General features: G+C 38.7%; 1 protein-coding gene across 4 annotated transcripts in view; it reads left to right on the forward strand.

Annotated features, from left to right (window-relative positions):
* The window catches only part of brsk2b (BR serine/threonine kinase 2b), a 195,533-nt gene that overhangs the window by 129,901 nt on the left and 45,535 nt on the right, over positions 1–20,097 (forward strand). For all 4 annotated transcript variants that reach the window (XM_083549913.1, XM_083549914.1, XM_083549912.1 and 1 more), the window contains exons 3-5: positions 7,568–7,653; positions 8,843–8,983; positions 16,406–16,522. In XM_083549913.1, coding sequence (XP_083406039.1) covers positions 7,568–7,653; positions 8,843–8,983; positions 16,406–16,522 — 344 coding nt within the window. The remainder of the gene's footprint in view (positions 1–7,567; positions 7,654–8,842; positions 8,984–16,405; positions 16,523–20,097) is intronic.

The raw sequence follows: 20,097 nt of genomic DNA on the forward strand, positions 1-20,097 counted from the left end.
CCTGGGGTATTATTTTCTGGCTCTCATGCAATACAGACGTAGGCTAGTTTACAAAGCTAACAACAAGCAAGGCAGAAGGCAGTAAGAAGTCTGGGGTTAACGTGGATGAGACAGAGGGAGTCAGCACAGAATTAGCAGTTTGGGATTTAAGCTCATGTCCGCTGTCTTAACCAGTAAACTACCACATCCACTACATTTGCAGTGTAATGTAGCAAAGCATAACCTGAGGAGTGGGAGAAAATGGTAAAGGTGGTCTAGCAAGAGGAAATTAATTATTAGCCCTATAATTCTAATTCCACTGTGTATAATGTAAATAAATACAGAATGCAATGATCTCATAATTCCATTATCATTATATTCGCAATAAAAATAAGCATAAATGTTAAAACTAAGAATATATACTATTTTAAGTAAAAAATAGGATTTAAAATTTGATGGCTGAAACAGGTTTTAAAAAATTTGGGACAGGGCCATGTTTACCTCTGTGTAGAATCGTCTTCTGTCTGTATACATCTGGGAACTGATGAGACCAATTGCTGAAGTTTTGGGAGAGAAATGTTGTCCCATATTTGTCTGATACCGGATTCTAGCTGTTTAACAGTTCTGGGTGTTCTTTGTTGTGTTTTCTGTTTGCTGAAAGTTTTAGACTGCAGGCAGGTCAGTTTAGCACTTGGACTCTTCTACTACAAAGTCATGCTATTGTAATAAATGCAGTATGTACAGTAGTTAGCATTGTCTTGCACAAATATGCAAGGCTTTCCCTGAAAAATATATTTTCAGGATGGAAGCATTAGTTGCTTTTTTAACTGAGATCTGATGACAAACCAAATGGTCCCTCTCCTCTTTAGCCCGGAGGACGTGGTGACATTGCATTCTGTTTTTATTTGCATTATAAAAAGTGTCCCAATTTTTTTGGAACTGAGGTTGTGCTTGGCATATAGAGGAACAAAGCCCTCTAGTGTCTTCTGTTCTATTCTGTCTTTTTCCCCTTCCTTTTCATTCTCTCTTTTACCATCTCTTCTTCTCACTTCTCTTTACTGTTGTGTTTGCACCACCCTGTTCGACTTCTGCGTTGGGTTTTGTTTTGTTTTTGTTTTTTTACACAAAAGCCATTCAATTAGCCATATTAGCTCCCTGCAATCACACAGCACTTGAGTCTAATGGCGGTTAAATCTCTTCATCATAAATCTTGTTTACATTCATTGTGTTACAACCTACACAAAGAGCCTGGGGATTGGATTTCTTATCAAGAAGCAAAAACAAAAGAGCATTGGTGAAGTGACTCCCCAACACACACACACACACACACACACACACACACACACACACACACACACACACACACACACACACATGTACACACCACTCAGATTCTCTCAATATCCTGAATTAGCAATTCATTGTGGGTTTTTTCCCCCCTCGCAGTTCAAGCAGGCAGAGAAATGGAATATCCGAGCCGCAGCTCATGCATGTCATCAGTTCAAATCAAATTACTTCCAGTAGCGTTACAGTTGGTGCCTTACAGTCATTTGACCTTGTGATTTGAATGTAAATTTTGGCTTTAGGAGTCTGAAACGTGGTTCTCGAGGGAAATGAATCACTTGATAATCACTTTTGCAAGGTGCTATTGCGCTAGTGATAATGATTAAACATGCTAAACCAATAAGAAAGGGCACTGAGGTGAACACTTTCACCGTAGTATAATGAGTAGAAAACGGATAACTGCCTGTCCATACAACAAACAACTCTAATAGTGAGTGTGTGTTTGTGTGTGTCTTTGTGAGTGTTCTGGACTTTTGCATATAAGTGATTGCAGTGCATATCTCACGGATAATTGTCCATGGCTTTTAACTGTAAACTCATTCCACACTTCATTAATATTTTAATTCATTACACTTACAAGCGAATCAGGATTCAATCCCAGCACTGTACAAATGATGCTTTAGTAATAAGGACACATCCAATCTATCTGTTACTCTGTGCAGCAACATCTGGATTGTTTTCTTTTTGATAGGATTCAGTTCACACTACATACATTGAAAAAAAATAAACAAAAAAGTGAACTGAAAATATGTCATATTGTAGGTTCTTCAAAGTAGCCACCTTTTGCTTAGATTACTGCTTTGCACACTCTTGGTATTCTCTTGATGGCTACTTTGAAGAACCTACAATATGACATATTTTCTGTTCATTTTTTTGTTATGTATATAATTCCATATATAATTCCACATGTGTTAATTCATAGTTTTGATGCCTTCAGTGTGAATCTACAATTTTCATAGTCATGAAAATAAAGAAAACTCTGAATTTTTTCATGGTATTTTATGTACAGATTATTGTCCTAAATGTATCTGAAACAAATAACAATAATGAGTGCACAATATAAAGTAAAAATAAAACAAATTAACCTGCACTTCACCTTTAAAAAAAGTTGTGGCTGGCGTAAGGGAGACTAGAGGAGAGAAGAGGAGAGGAGAGGAGAGGAGAGGAGGAGGAGGAGGAGGAGGAGGAGGAAGGTTATTGCTTGGAAGGAGACTCTCCTTCCATGAGAACACACATGGTCACAATTCCATAGTAAACAGTACGTTCATGCGAATGCAGCCTGTACGAGGGATACATGCCGAATGAGGAAGAATACGCAGGAAGCTGAACTGAGGTCTCATTGTTTTATGAAGCGAGAGAAAATGAACCATTGTCTCAGTTAAACGCGAGTCGTTGGCATGTTGTTCACAATGCAAGTTTTCGCTCATAATGCAAGTTGCATTTTGCTGAAAGATTTTGGCTCGTCCTTCAAAGCATTCGTAAAGCAGGTTACTCGCAATCCAAGGTTCCACTGTACGGAAATCATCACGACATCAAACTGAATTTTTGCTATGTTTCCACACGGACGGTTTTAATTACCAGAATTGTACATCATAGCGGATTTTGGTGATGTGAGACTTCAGAGACTTCAGAGGCTCATCAGTATAACACATGTTTATTGATTAAAATTAATTTTTCGCTGGAGTTTATTTTTTTGTATTCGTGTAAAGAATGGACGTCGTGAATCAATGTGTTGCCCTGAAGGTTTTAATTTAGCCTCTTCTGTATTTATTTATTTTCAAACAGAAACATTAAACTGAAACATTAAACGTTCATTATTACAATCTGTGCTGTTAAAATTCTCTTTAACATTTATATATTTTTATATATACTGTATATAATCCTGATATTTTCTTCCTGAAAGAAAAAACATTAATGGAAGGAGTCTCCACTGCCATAAATATTTATTTATTTATATATTTTTTTATTATTATTAATTTTCATATAATATAATTCAAGAGCATGAACATATACAGTTTGGTGAACAAAAGTTGTTTTGTGAATATTCCAGAAACTGAACACTAAAGTTTGTATGGACACTAGACCATAAGATTCATTCTTTTTGGAGATTCCATTCCGCATTCAGTTCCCATTTGCTCCTATAAAAACCTCGATTCTTCTGGGAAGATGTTCCATTAGACTTTGGAGTGTGCATGTGGATATTTGTGTTCCTCAGCCACAAGGGTGTTGAAGTCAAGTACTGATGTAGGTGAGGTGAGGAGGCCTGAGGTGACGTCAGTTCTCCAAATGATTTCAAAGGTGTTCAATAGGGTGAAGGTCAGAGGTCTATAACAGGCCACTCAAGATATTCACTCCAACCCATGTAAACCATATCTTCACGGGGCTGGTTTTGTTTATAGGGACATTGTCATGCTGGAACAGGTTCTGATCTTCTAGTTCAAGTCTATTGATCTACCTATCGATCCCCTTTATTTGAACAAATAAATGATCAATATGCAGTATGCATAATTTCTTCTTTAAAACAATAGATGCCTAGCAATCAGGCATTTATTTAAACAGCCACTTAAGTTGCTCTGTGTGATAAAGTGTCTGCTGAATTGTGTGTGTTGTGTGTTCTGCTTAAGTATCCCTACTTTAAGCATTCTGAGCATTTCATTTAGACCCCTCTAACCAAAAAAAGCATATTTAATGACTTCCCAGGGTGCTTCCTCTACCAGACTTAAGAAAAGAACTGATCATTGGTATGCATGTGTACAAGTATCTCACACACTTCACATTCCTTTTCTCTCTCTGTTTTCCTGAGAAAGTAGAAGTGAAGTTTGGAGGAATTTGCCATGACTGAGAGTTTGATATAGCAGCAAGGGTCGGCAGATAAAGCTTTTTATTAGTTTTTTTCTCTCGCTCTGCCACAGAGGTCCGAGTGACAGACCTTTTGAAGAATTGAGTTTTTGATGGTAATAAAATGACAATTTCCTTTCAGTCTGTCATTGTTTCCCAGGTTGCTGTGGATGGATGTAGGCATGTGTGTGTGTATGTGTATCAATGCATGACCATGCTAAGGGATGTATAGACAGTACTAACTAATGTTTGTCCCCCAAATAAAGATTAGTGTTGAAAGTAGTGGTTAAAGAAAAAATGAGGCAATGGTAAATACAGCAGTTCTTCTTCAGACAGGATCAGGAAGAAACCTGAGAGGAACCAGACTCCAAAAGGAATCGTCCTCATCTGGTTGTCAATGAATACTCACTGTACTATTCATTCATTCATTCATTCATTCATTTTCTCCCGCTTATCCGTAATTCGGGTCGCGGGGGCAGCAGTCTAAGCAGGCCCCCGCCTTCGACTGCTGCCCAATCCTCACAGCACCGTCCCTTACAGTCCCTCCTGCAGGTGGTGAGCCCACGGGAAGGCGGCCCCACGTCACTCCGACATCACGGACCTTGATATTTCCCTCGTAAGGGACCACTGTCCATGGTGGTTGAAACCCAAGCCAGTATAGCAGAAATGTGCATATTATTTTTATTACAAAGTGACTAGAAGTGACTTATAATGTTACCATTGTGAAAAAAACCCCACATTCTGGCAAGGAAGACCCGTCTCTTAGATCCTCTAAGCCTTCCATGCTGTGCGTTCATAGTTCCAGAATCAACCGTTCCAGCTCTCACTTTCATTCCCAGTGCATTAAAGCAGTTCGTATAATCCTTGAATAGCATAATTTCTCATTTATTTGTTACACATGTATTTACGTTGTGAAGAGTGAATATATACAGAGCCTGTTAAAGCTTTGGAATCACCTTGTCTAGTTTTTAAGACACACATGCATGTTTATATTGTTTCTAAGCAGCAGACTAGATCATTTAACAGCATGGAGGTTTACTATGACCAATAAATGATGCAAATGCCCTTAGCATAGAGAACAGCTTTACACACTCTCTGCATCTGGAAATTTACATTTTCAGTATTTTGGCAGATGCCCTCATGCAGAGTGACAATGATTTCATTCTTATCTTATCTGAGCAGCTATAGGGTTGAGGGCCTGGTTCAAGGGTCCAGTAGTGGAAGATTGGTATAGCTGCGATTTGATCTCATGATCTTTGAATCCAAATTTTAATGCCTTAAACTGTAAGCTACCACGTCCCCAGTTTTTTTCTCTGAACATTCAGCTCAAACACTCCAGCCTTCTACAGTAGTTGGAGATTTCTTCTTGACCCAGTTCCTGATCCAGGTTAACCCAGAGCAGTTAAATAGGATTGAGGTGCAGTGACTGGGCAGAACGTTCCATGATGGATAATACTGGAGACAACTGTTTGCTCTTGTAATAAGTGGAATGTTGCATAGCTTCATGCATTTCATCCAAAGCGTAGTGTTATTGCCAGAGGTGAGTATGAAGTGGTAGCCATGTTGGTTCGTTGTGATGAAAAAAAATGCGCATCGGAGGTGGAAATGTAATGAGTACAGCTTGTGCAGGCCTTTAATTGACGAACAGTTTGTTCTTTTGAAAAAGTTTTAATTCAGGTGATAACCAAAATATAGCAAAGTCCCAGATTTCTCTTTTTTTGCTCTACTTTTTGTTACCGATTAGAATTAATAAGAACTCTATGCAAATCTCTAGTACGTTTTCGCATGTAAGTATGTGTGGCTGGGGTAAGCAGTTGCAGGTGTGTGTGTGTGTGTGTGTGTGTGTGTGTGTGTGTGTGTGTGTGTGAGAGATAAGCTGGCATGTCTGGTAGATGCACACTCTTTGTTCAGACACTGATATGAACTCCAGGTACCTGTATCTGCACTCTTATCGACATGCAGCCTGTAGAGAGCACTGATGTGAGAAGGAGCAGCTGCTGTAGGGGAGTCACTTGGCTTCTTTAGACTTTTTACAGAGACTTCCAGCCCTGAGCATGTTGATAAATACGCTTTCCTTTTCCGAAGCTCCTACATTGATTTCATTGACGTGAACTAACAAAAATCAACACAAACAAAACAAATTTTTTTTTTTTTTTTTCCAGACTTGAAAGAGTTTATTTTATTTGGTCCACATTTGGAATAAACCTGGAAACTTGTCTCTTCTTCTCCTGTCACAGTTGCATCTTTTGACCCTGTAGTACAAAGATATATATTCAGGAATTATTTATAAATAGGTAATATAGCTAAGGATAGGTTCCCTTTGGTGTTTGGTTCCTTTCATGGTTTCTTTGTCATCTGAGGGAGTTTTTTCCTCACCATCCAAACCTGAGGCTCAATCATTAGGGAAAATCTTAAAGGTTTAAATGTATTTTTTGTTAATATTTCTATGTATTATATATTTGTGGACACCTTTGAAGGGGAAAATGTAATTCTAGTGTATCCGAAGACGTCCTATTATTATTCCAGTTTGGAAAGCAGTAAGCACACAAAGCTGGAAAGTTTAAGTATCCCAATGTTTATGTCCATATAGTATATTTTTGTAAAGCTTTTTACGATTAGCCGCAGTCCAGTTTAATTGCATGGAGTTAAATTATGGAATGATAGCCATGTTTGTTTAGGATTCCCTCCATCCAAAAATGTTGACTGTGGGGGTGACGCAGTCAGATGGTTGGATGGATAGATGGATGGATGGGCAGGCAGACAGACAGACAGACAGACAAACAGACAGACAGACAGACAGACGGATGGATAGTCAGACAGATAGATAGATAGATAGATAGATAGATAGATAGATAGATAGATAGATAGATAGATAGATAGATAGATAGATAGATAGACAGACAGACAGACAGACAGACAGACAGACAGACAGACAGACAGACAGACAGACAGACAGATAGATAGATAGATAGATAGATAGATAGATAGATAGATAGATGTTTTAGTACGTACCTCGGTTTTTAAGTCATGGTTCGGTTACATTTTATATTATATATTATATTAGTTTTTCCAAATCTCTCTCAAGTTTCCTCCAACTCAGTGTTTCGCATTGCTGTTGGCTTCTTGCTTTATTTATCCGCTTGCCAAGCACTGATTAATGTTTAGCCTCTTAATGAAAGAGCTGGAGCACTGATTAGACACATCCCGACAGGATAATATCCATGAACTACATCTTTTGCTTTTTCTACAAATCGCAGCAGAATGCGATGGTATTACAGTCATTAGTGCTTTATTATAGGTCCAAAGGTCGGTTATTTTTTAGAATAGACACATGTAAATATTTACCTCCTTGTATGTACAGGTTAAATTTTTTTCCCTCTTTTTCTCTCCTCATTTTTCTCCACAGGTCGAGAGGGAAATCGCAATCCTGAAGCTTATAGAACACCCTCACGTGCTGAAGTTGCACGACGTGTATGAAAATAAGAAATATTTGTAAGTACACGCAGCTCTTTTCATGTGTATGAGTTTCACAACACGTGACGTAGCAGAGGTTGCGCTCTGTGTCTCGGTTTCTCTCTCTCGACGTTGAGCTCCGTCGGTTCGGCCTAATGCTGTTTTCAATAATTGATCAAAGGCGTCACCGTGGAAACCGCCAAAGAATTCATTTTTTCTTAATATCATACTGATAATACAGACGGATGGCTCGAGCGGACGTGAAAAATGTTTGTATGTTGTTTTTTTTGTACTTGCAAATCAAGTATGAATTCATCCCTAATTTAAATTGCCCTGACAGGTGATTGCATGAGAAAATCCTTTAATCGACTAATAAATCAGAGGATCTGTGTGTCTGTTTCCCTCTGCGTCGCAGGGCGAGCGCACTGTACGCTTCTGCACATACTTCTGTTTAAATAGGCATATGAGGAGAAAGTGTGTTTGCCATTACCACAGGAAAAATGAGCTATAAACACACACACACACACACATTTGCATCTGAACAATACACATCTGAAGTTCGCTACTTCGCATTGCCTGCCTTGAAGCACAACAATTTCAACCTGATTTACTTGATCTGAAGGAAGAAAGCTTTGAGTAATGAAGCACCGTAAGTCCAAAACGCATCGATAAACCCTTAACAGTCACCTAGATTGATACCTGCTGCAAAAATATACTGGACATTATGAAAGCTCTTATTGGTCTCTCTTCATTATATGATACGAATTCGTGGGTCAAAGTTTACGAAACTTGAGGCCAGTTGTTGCTCAGTGGTTAAGTCTCTCGGTTAATGATTGAAAAGTCATGGGTTCAAGCCCCCTGTATCAACAAGGTGTCACTGTTGGGGCCTTGATAAAGGCCCCCTCTGTGCTCCAGCTGTATCATGGCCCTATGCAGCTTCCTAACCTTGATGTGAAGAAATGATTTCACTGACAATCAAACACACGGAAACAAATTCAGAAATGGATCACTATAAACACAGTGGTAGACATGGTTATACTCAGTGTTTAAAACATTGGATTTTCGGAACAGAAGGTTGTGAGGTTCACGTCTCAGCACCACCAAGCTGCTGTTGCTTGAGGAAAGCCTCTCAAGTGCTCAATAGTATAAATGAGATCTTTTTTTGGTCTCTGTGGATCAGGATATCTGTAAAAAAATGCCAAACTGCACACTCCTGTGTTTCTGCCAGATATTTGGTTCTAGAGCACGTGTCCGGTGGGGAGCTTTTCGACTACCTGGTGAAGAAGGGCAGATTAACACCCAAAGAGGCCAGGAAGTTTTTCAGACAGATCATCTCAGCACTGGACTTCTGTCACAGTCACTCCATATGGTAAGTGTACTTTAAATCCCATACTCAGCACTTTACACGTGTTGCTCTTTTCAAACCAAAGTACAATTTTGCGGTGACTTTTTACATTAATTATAGAAGGTTAACAGGGTCACTGTATAATTTTAGTGCACCAAACATCTGTATCTGTGTCATGGTTAACAAATCGAATTCTTTTCTCCTCACAAGTTCATATGACACAGTTTTAAATTGTATTCCTCTCCATCGTTCACTTTTTTTTTTTAACCGTATTCGAATAGAGTTGTATGTTAACCAAAAAATACTCTAAAAGAAATATAGGCTATAAAACAACAGTATACAAGTACATTATTGGGACAAATGTGTTAGAGACACCTGGCTTTTCCAGCCTTATGTGGTTCTTCAGCAAGCTGTTAGCACAAAGTTGGAGATATCCAATGTGTTTGCATGTTTTAGCATTGAAATTTTGATTCACTCGAACTAGGAGATCTAAACCTGTTCTAGCATAATGATGCCCCTATGCATAGCCATAGTTTGGAGTGGAAGATCTTATCCTATTGAGCTCTCATCCTTACTATATAGAAGACATTTGCGATGAATTGGAACGCTGACTGCATCCCAGTCCTCCACAAATCTCCTACAACAGTACCTGACTTTACCAACACTCCTATGGCTGAATGAGCACAACCTCCACAAGCATAGATTTTTTTTTGTCATCTACATAATGAAGTACCTGAAATGTGCACCAGCATCTGGTTTTTGGGTTATCTAGGTGAAGAGTGTATGCATGTATACATATAGAAGTAGAATTTCCATCATCATCTAGCATACATTCTGCATCCCACAGTTTGTCAGTCTCAATCATAGACCACCATGACCCTGACCAAGCTTTTACCAAGAATAAATGAATGAATATAAGCCTGATATTAAAGCGAGATACAGTCATGGAAAGCATTCCCGAGATTACAATATGATGCCATAAATGAAAATCAAGTTTGGATTTGAAGGCCAGATTTTAGCCAATATGAGTAAAGATTACGTCGATCTTCCACTGTTACTTGCCCTTAAACAATTGTAAAGTGTAATTATTTAGAATAACTATCAGATATATTATATTATCAATTTCTTGTTGAAAATATTTTCACCGTATCACAAAATGTCATAGTTTAACATCTATTTTTCAAAAGCTCATATTAATGTGTTTCTTTGTGATAATGTTTCCTGTCCCTGATTCTTTGCATTACATGGCTGGGGTTGAGACGTTTATTACTGATGCCGACATCATTTATGTACAACGACGGCCACCTGAAGTGGAGCATTACTTAGTCATTATGAAGCATTGTCGCAAATACCAATTATCACCCCGGTGAGGCATCATGATGTTGCCTCTCTGGCAGGTTGGAGACAGATTGCCCCCCCCTTCGGTATGACACATGAAAGTAGTTTTCATCACCGACTGTGTCCTCGAGCTCGTCTTCTATCCTCGGCTCGGAGATAAAGTGGAGAGAAAAGCGTGTGGAAATTCGCTCCATCTGCTCGCGCTCCGCAGCGCTCAGAGCCCGGAGGGTTTCAATTAGCTGTACAACAGGAGGAAATAATCAGAGAGAAATTGAGCCCTGCAACAGGAAGCGACAAATGTTCTGGTGTGCAATGTATTAAGACGTCACTGCACAAATCGACGGCTTTAGCGCTCACGTTCAGTAATGCGTATATAAACCGACAGCGTTAGTGTTTCAACATCAAATCTCACTTCAATTCTATCATGTGAAATTCTATTTGATGCATTCCAATGCATTTGGAATCATTAGAAACTTTTTTTTAGTCTGCTGTTAAAGTTTTCATTCGAATGACCTGCGTAGTGAATCTGTTTTCCTCTCTGTATGCTCTTCATGCATTACCATGCTAATGCATTGAAAACATAGCCATTAGCACAATATTTGCATCTGTTTACCATTCGCCCGAGCCTAATGAAGACTCTAATCTATGCGCTCTTCTCTCTCTCTTTTTTTTTTTCTTCCCTGATGGATGGTTTGGAGGCCTCTCATGATAGGTGATGGAAATGATTGAATAAATAGAGCTGCGGGGAAGCTTTGTCTCTCTGGGCTCGACTCTCCCAAATTCCTTTCTTTCCTCTCGAGCCTAAGAGCTTCTTTCTAATGCACTGTGTTGTTCGCTGTCCAATGTCATCGCAGCTAAGTGCTAAATGGCGAAGGTTTTATTTCAGACTCGGTTTGAGTGTTAGCAGGACGGAAGAGGCAGCTGCAGTTTGGCCTGTCAGAATGATAGGAAGCAAAACTGGCATGGTGAAGTCCCTTCATATTCTTGACCTCTTTCAGGTTGGGGAGAGAGAGAGAGAGAGAGAGAGAGAGAGAGAGAGAGAGAGAGAGAGAGAGAGAGAGAGAGAGAGAGAGAGAGAGAGACAGATAGGCAGGCACATAACAGCAGGACAGGCAGAGGAAAAAGAGAGAGAGAGAGAGAGAGAGAGAGAGAGAGAGAGAGAGAGAGAGAGAGAGAGAGAGAGAGAGAGAGAGAGACATGCAGACAGATGACAGACAAAAAAATAGACAGAGAAATTGAAGCAGAGAGAGAGGCAGATGGAGGGGTAACAGACAGACAGACAGAGAGAGAGAGAGAGAGGGGGGGGGGGCTACAAATAACGATTATTTTGATAATTGATTAATCGGACGATTATTTATTTATTTATTTTTCTCAATTAATTGATTATTCTGATATATACAGTGAGGAAAATAAGTATTTGAACACCCTGCTATTTTGCAAGTTCTCCCATTTAGAAATCATGGAGGGGTCTGAAATTGTCATCGTAGGTGCATGTCCACTGTGAGAGACATAATCTAAAAAAAAAAATCCAGAAATCACAATGTATGATTTTTTAACTATTTATTTGTATGATACAGCTGCAAATAAGTATTTGAACACCTGTCTATCAGCTAGAATTCTGACCCTCAAAGACCTGTTAGTCTGCCTTTAAAATGTCCACCTCCACTACATTTATTATCCTAAATTAGATGCACCTGTTTGAGGTCGTTAGCTGCATAAAGACACCTGTCCACCCCATACAATCAGTAAGAATCCAACTACTAACATGGCCAAGACCAAAAAGCTGTCCAAAGACACTAGAGACAAAATTGTACACCTCCACAAGGCTGGAAAGGGCTACGGGGAAATTGCCAAGCAGCTTGGTGAAAAAAGGTCCACTGTTGGAGCAATCATTAGAAAATGGAAGAAGCTAAACATGACTGTCAATCTCCCTCGGACTGGGGCTCCATGCAAGATCTTACCTCGTGGGGTCTCAATCATCCTAAGGAAGGTGAGAAATCAGCCCAGAACTACACGGGAGGAGCTGGTCAATGACCTGAAAAGAGCTGGGACCACCGTTTCCAAGGTTACTGTTGGTAATACACCAAGACGTCATGGTTTGAAATCATGCACGGCACGGAAGGTTCCCCTGCTTAAACCAGCACATGTCCAGGCACGTCTTAAGTTTGCCAATGACCATTTGGATGATCCAGAGGAGTCATGGGAGAAAGTCATGTGGTCAGATGAGACCAAAATAGAACTTTTGGGTCATAATTCCACTAAACGTGTTTGGAGGAAGAAGAATGATGAGTACCATCCCAAGAACTCCATCCCTACTGTGAAGCATGCGGGTGGTAGCATCATGCTTTGTGGGTGTTTTTCTGCACATGGGACGGGGCGACTGCACTGTATTAAGGAGAGGATGACCCGGGCCATGTATTGCGAGATTTTGGGGAACAACCTCCTTCCCTCAGTTAGAGCATTAAAGATGGATCGAGGCTGGGTCTTCCAACATGACAATGACCCGAAGCACACAGCCAGGATAACCAAGGAGTGGCTCTGTAGGAAGCATATCAAGGTTCTGGCGTGGCCCAGCCAGTCTCCAGACCTAAACCCAATAGAGAATCTTTGGAGGGAGCTCAAACTCCGTGTTTCTCAGTGACAGGCCAGAAACCTGACTGATCTAGAGAAGATCTGTTTTGAGGAGTGGGCCAAAATCCCTCCTGCAGTGTGTGCAAACCTGGTGAAAAACTACAGGAAACATTTGACCTCTATAATTGCAAACAAAGGCTACTGTACCAAATATTAACATTGACTTTCTCAGGTGTTCAAATACTTATTTGCAGCTGTATCATGCAAATAAATAGTTAAAAAATCATATATTGTGATTTCTGGATTTTTTTTTTTTAGATTATGTCTCTCACAGTGGACATGCACCTACGATGACAATTTCAGACCCCTCCATGATTTCTAAGTGGGAGAACTTGCAAACTAGCAGGGTGTTCAAATACTTATTTTCCTCACTGTGTGTATATATATATATATATATATAATTATAACTATATTAAACCCTGAATAGTTTAACTATCTTTAATTTAGACACAGATTCAATGCGACTTTCCTGAAGTTACAAACAAACAGTTTACACAATAGCACTCCATTGAACTACTTTTTTCACATGATGAGGATTATACTATTTTTGCTCACCGTACTGATGTTTCATCTGCATCCTTTACTCCAGTGTTTTTTCTTTTCATGTGCTTGTTTATCACTGTGGCACACAAGCTCCAGGTTACTTGCAGGTTACAGTTTTCTTTGTTGCGTTTAATATAAAATGTAAAATGACTTGGGACGCACACTTTTCCTGCTACCGGTTGAGCCTGTACTCTCCGCTATTTCGCAAGCGGCTGTGTTATCTTCCTATCTTTGAAAGTTTTAAGAGGTACAGTTACTCCAGTATCACCTTATTTTACTCACCTAGTTTTTCTGCGCGTTTGGATGATGGCATCCTGCACGGGAGAAAAAGCTCTTTGGATGGTGTTTTAAATGACATCATCAGGATTTATGAAAATATGTGTTAAAGTATGCTGAACTAATATATAATAAATATAAATAATAGTAGATCATATCTTCAGAAAATTTAATATTAAATGTAAAACACACACACACACACACACACACTCATACACTTACATAGACATAAAATGCAAACTATTCAATAACATTTTTCCATTTATTTTGTAAAATATTTTGTTTGATTTAATTCATTAAATTTGTTCCAATTTAATTAAATACCTAGTTTAATCAATATAAAAGTGTAATGCAATAATTTGATTCAATAAAATTTTTAAAATAAAAATTATAAATATTATATATATTATTTAACTAAGCAGGCATTTTATTTAAAACTGTAATAATAATAAAAAAAACAAAAGACAAGCAATTTTGTTTTGCATTTCTTCCTACTAAAGTTTTACCGAACTGTGACTTTAAAACTGAGGTACCGAACCATGAATTTTGTGTAACATTACACCTCTTTTATATATATATATATATATATATATATATATATATATATATATATATATATATATATATATATATATATATATATATATATATACATATATATATGATTGCAGGCCTGAAATTGCTCTTTTGGCCAGAGAGGGTTTATGACAGGAGTCCCGGGGCTTAACAGCAGCCTTGCTTAGAGAGAGCATGTCCTCTCCTCAAGGATGTCTTTATTGGTTCTTAGTGTTAGTGTTGGTCAGGGAAAGGGAGGGAATGACCATCCATCTTCCTCAGCTTTTTTCTCAAAGGGTAGCTAGGGGGAGGGAAAGTTAATATGAGGGGGAAGGGCAGGTCAAGTGAACGCCTCAGAAACCACTAAAGTGTCGCCAGTGGGAAAGTGGAACCGTTTGGTAATCGCATCATGACGCAACATTTAAAGTAAACCCTCAATCCTGTGTAGTGTTTCCTGCAACTTGAGGCAGATCTCACTCTTGTGCAATCAGTCTTTCGATCCTGAATTTCTTGAACAACTCTGTATCGATTGTTTATCTCCGACTAATCAGAGGAGTCTGCTTGACACGTGTTTCTGTCCACTGAAAACCTCACTGACTTTTCTAACAGTCGATTATGTACACGTGTGTTTCTGGTTTGGTTAGAACAAAGAAATCTTTAGAGAAAAGCAATACATTGCAGACCTGGTTTAGGTCTTCCACTTTCCTGACAAGCAGTTGATTCCTCGGGTTTGAGTTGAAATGATTGGAATTGAGTTGCCTTCCAAATGCTTCCAATCATTTCCACTCCCCTTTTTTGGCATTTTTTAGGGATGAAATTGTGTGTGAGACTTGCTCACCATTTTCTACCTGCCAGCCTCCCAGCAGGCTAGGCACAGTGACAGGCTTTGTGTTTCTCTATGGTCAGGCCTAATAGTCAAGTGAAAGTAGAATGGCTAGCGTCCAGCTGAGGTAGCTGCTTCAGAGAGAATGCAAAACATGGTTAGATCACAGCTGTGTCATTTGATCAGGCTCTTTTGGAACGCAGCAGGTGAATTTAAGCGATGGATTCAGGCTTTTATGCTTTTTAAGCAGCCTGAAGACATGGAAAGTAAGTACCATCCTGAGGTTATGAATAATTATGAGTGGAAAGCTATAAGAAACGATCTTTATAGATTTTATCTGGTAAATACAGTGATGATTTGGATTATTTCGATAATTACATTTATTTTTGATTTGAGATGAATTCTATATTTGGGGAGGGGGCGCCAGTGAGCACCCCTGCCTCGCTGCTGCCCTCACTCATTTAAAATGATTTACCTGTTTTTCTGCTGAAATTAAATATGTATTACAGTATATGTTTACATAATTGAATTCAGGCAATTTTGTAATGATTATTAAAAGTGTTTGAAAAATGTTTTTTTAAGGTTTGCGAAAGATTTGTATGGTGAGGGGGTGAAGCATTGTGGTGGGAGGGCACAGCCATTGGGGAAGTAACAATAGGAATTTCACCTAGGGTGTCAAAAAGGCCCTGATCTGAAACTGTGGGTGACGCTAGAGAGAGGAATATACACTATATTGCCAGAAGTTTGCAGACACCTGGTCATATGTATGGTATGTGCTTTTTGAGCATCGCCTCCACATTTAGTCCCAATTTACTCATAACATCCTTCACCCTTCTGGGAAGATGTTCCACTAGATTTTGGAGTGTGCTTATGAATATTTGTGTTAAGTCCCACCATTGTACTGTTTGCTATTCGTAAATTAATTAGTTCAATGATAAATCGGACTCTGAGTTAGTTGTTCGGACCCTGTGAGAACCTCCAGCCTAGTGACTGGAACCCCTGTCCTTATAATTAAAGTCTGGCGTCAGCAAACGTACCAAATAATACAATACAAGTACACCTGCAGTGATAAAGATCAGACATCATGTACATTCAGACTAATCTGGTCACAAATCTGACATAAAAGTATAATAAACAGGTGAACAAAACGGCAACACTGAAATTTAACATATAATCAAATCTCAATTTAATTACAATGCGTATTTTCATCCAGTAATTTCGCCTGAGATCTCCACATGTTCCAGGATCCTTTTGTAAAACATTCTGCCTCTTTTGTTCAGCCACAGAGACCTGAAGCCAGAGAACCTGCTGTTGGATGAGAAGAACAACATCAGAATAGCAGACTTTGGAATGGCGTCTCTGCAGGTTGGAGACAGTCTCTTGGAAACCAGCTGTGGGTGAGTCACACTTTTGAAGTCTCCAAGACAAAACAATCGATACGAGTGATTGCTTGCTGTTGGTATTTCACAGAGATATAAAGATCTACAAATCTACAAATCACAGAGATATACAAACCTAAAGTCCAAGCGATGTAAATACCTTCTTTCAGGGAATTAGTGTTGAATGCTTAAGTCAAATTCTCTCTGTCATTCCTTATGATTGTTAAAGAATCTTGAAATTGTCTGTGATTGAATAAATACTATAGTATACACAGTAGGAAACATCCTACATGCTATATGCTAGCATCATTTAGTTCATAGTGCCTGTCGAAAAAAATTTCATAAACATGCATGTTCCTTTAGTTTATATAAAACAACTGTTTCTTTGACCAAACAAATGAATGTACAGATGCTAAATTGTATGTATTTGAAAAATCCTCCTTTAGCATGAATAACAACTATAACACATTCTAGGCAACATTCAGCTAAAATACTTTGCCATGTCTTACCAAAGATGTTCTTCACTAATTGGAGATTTCTTTCTGATCTTGTTCATCTAGTTTATATTAGACCAGTTCAGTAATAGGTGTGTAAATAACGCTTACGGTGCGGATTAGTCACAGGCTAGAAAGAATTGCATGGTATGATCCAAAGTATGGAATTGGAGCCATGTTGGTTCAGGCTTCCTTTCACTTTCCAGAATAAGTCTCCAACCTTCCCTGCTCCAAAACAACCCCAAACCATTAAACTGCCACCTCCATGTTTTTCTTCTGTTCTCGGTCTTACATAAAGTCTTCTGTTAGAGGCAAAAATGTGAAAAAAGTCTGACTTTTCCACTTTTTAATCACTGTAGAGTGTTCGATGTGCAGCAACAGTTTCTTCTCTGAGATTGCCGCTCATGTCTTTACTCCTTGCCGTTGTGTTCACACACACCTAAAGGTTTTAGACCAACAAAATGTTACAAATTGGCTTTTAGTTAATTGAGACACTTGATTCTGCAACACCTGGCAACACACTTAGCTTCTTAATCCTTATGAAAGCAGTGAAGGTGTACTTAGTTGTACACGCATAGCTTTTCCATTTTCAATATGTCATGTGTTCATCTGCGGTTGTACTGAAATATAAGACCTTATAAACAACAGCACCATAAAACCATAAACAGCATCAGTGGCCTAGCGGTGTAGAGTTGACTAAAATGATAGTTGTGAGGAAAAAAGCTAGCTCTGTATTGTACCTGCTGATTCTGATCCGATTCTGGTCCAAATGTAGTTCCTTCTGGCTGAATGGAGGTTGAACTTTACTAATCACCTCACCTATACAATACAGGGCATTCAGGCTAATACGATATAATGCTAAAATCTTTTTATGCTAATATTGGCAGCTTTAAAAAAAAAACAAACAAAAAAAACATTAAAAACAAATTTTAAATATCGCCTAACAGCGAATCAGTGAGTTGTCAGTGGATGCTAGTCTAAGATTTCTACTCATTAAACTGTATAGCTAGGCTTATCGGGAAGCTTTGGCTTTTCATGATAACATGACGTGAGGAGCAATCTGAAATCCTCCGGCAAATAAAATTAAAGTACAGCAGATAATACACAAGGGCTGCTTTTCTTGAAGGCCCAAGATGTTTTAAATAACACTCTCCATATGGCCTGCCTAAAAACACATTTAATTTTTACATTTTTTTTATTGCTAATTATTAAACAGTATCACATGGCATTTTTGCTGAGCAAGACATACAGTATGAACGAGGGGAAGAGACAATAGGTCAGTACTGTGCACGTTATAGAGTCATTTCTCAGTGACCGAAACCTTCCCCCTGCATTCCTACGTCTTTTTTCATAATAGCGACTGCTAGCGCTAGGAAAAGCATTGCGCTTGCACTAGCGTGCTGAGATTATTGATTGTCCCCTCATGGCTGCATGGCCCATCTCTAAGCGCAGATATGACAGTTTTTAATTAAACGCATTCATCTTTAGCCTCCTCGTGTGCTCTCTGCTTGACACAAATGTATTCTGTTTACCACAGCTAATGCACTTGGGTTGAATATAAAATGGTGGCTATTCCACACACATGCTTGTTTCACGCAGTCTATTTTCCATCCACTTTATTCACGTTTCTCATTTGACCCCCGTTTTTAATTCGAGTCCTCATGGGCGCTCCTCTAGATACGTGAAGCGATAAGTGCTGTTGTTATTAGCAGAACAGCCCAGGACTAGCATGGGGCCTCAAGTTATGTAGTATTTATCACGTTTTTGTGTCGTGTGTTAGCAAAGCTGGTGGATTAGTTAACTCATGAAATCGATAACGACATAAACAAAGCTTTCGACTTCTCTCTCAGGTATAAGCGTGATGCTGGTAAGAACAATTCAGTTTGGCACAAAGCCAAACGTTAGGGACGTATCGATATTTTGGATATCGGCTTTGTCCTGGCCAGAGGATCGATTCTTACATTGTTGAAATATTTTAACAAACTATTTATTTAACTATAGAAATAGTACTATTGTTTTTTTCTTAGATGCTTCTGTGATTCTTATAAACAAGTCAGCGTTCTGTAACTAATCCACATACTGATCCACATCTTGGGATTGTGGGACCTTCTAAGAGAATTTCTTCCCAAAGCAGAAGAGTTGATCAGCCATAGCCCAAGAAACAGGGTCAAGGGGAAAATGTCAACATTGTCTTGTTTCTTTCATAAAAAACCTATAAAAGAGAAGATGTGTATGTTTGAATAATTAGAATGTTTCTAATAAATGATTGATATATTGTATATAAATGTAATGAAAGAGAACAACCCATTGCGGTCTGCAAAATAGTGTACAATAATACAGTTCATTGTATTTATATTGACGATACTATTTTTATTATCGAATTAAAAAAAAAAGTGCGGACCTGTACTAATTATGGTTCACTAATAAACATGTAAATAATTGTTTATTGTTTAAATATATACTGCATTAAAACCTTTTTTAGTTATGGGTAAGGCATTGGACTTAAGGATTGGATTTGAAGGTCATGAGTTCAAATCCCATCCACACCAATCTTGCCCCTCTTGGGCCCCTGAGCAAGGGCCTTAATCCCCCAGCTGCTCATATGAGATGAGATACATGTAAGTCACTCTGGATCACTCTGGGCCTCTGCCAAATGTCATAAATGTAAAGTTTTTTTTTATAGAATTCTGGGTTTAATTAGTGCAGTGAAAGAAAATCCCTAGACTGGGTCAAAGCAGAAAAAAACCCTTGTTTCACGAATGTAATATATTATTTCTAGTATTATTTCATTCCTGAGTCCACTACATTAAAGCAGCCCAACTCGGCTTTGATTTGACTTCTGTGATCTGTGACGCAGATCTGATCCATTATTGCCGTGTAAATTCTTTCAGATCAGATCCGAGCTGCTTTCATTAGAAACCTTGGAATGGGTTTAAATCTAATATGTGGCCATCTCTCGCCGGGTAATATCAGAGCTGCACAACCAAAAACAACCCGCCTTCATTTGGCTTTATCTTACCATCTCAGTCTGATAGGGGCAGATGATGGGCTGCCAGAACCTTGCAATAAAAGCTTGCGTTGTGTTTCTTTCTTTTTTTT

Source organism: Silurus aristotelis (genome assembly GCF_946808225.1).
Source record: "Silurus aristotelis genome assembly, chromosome: 9".
Taxonomy (NCBI): Eukaryota; Metazoa; Chordata; class Actinopteri; order Siluriformes; family Siluridae; genus Silurus; species Silurus aristotelis.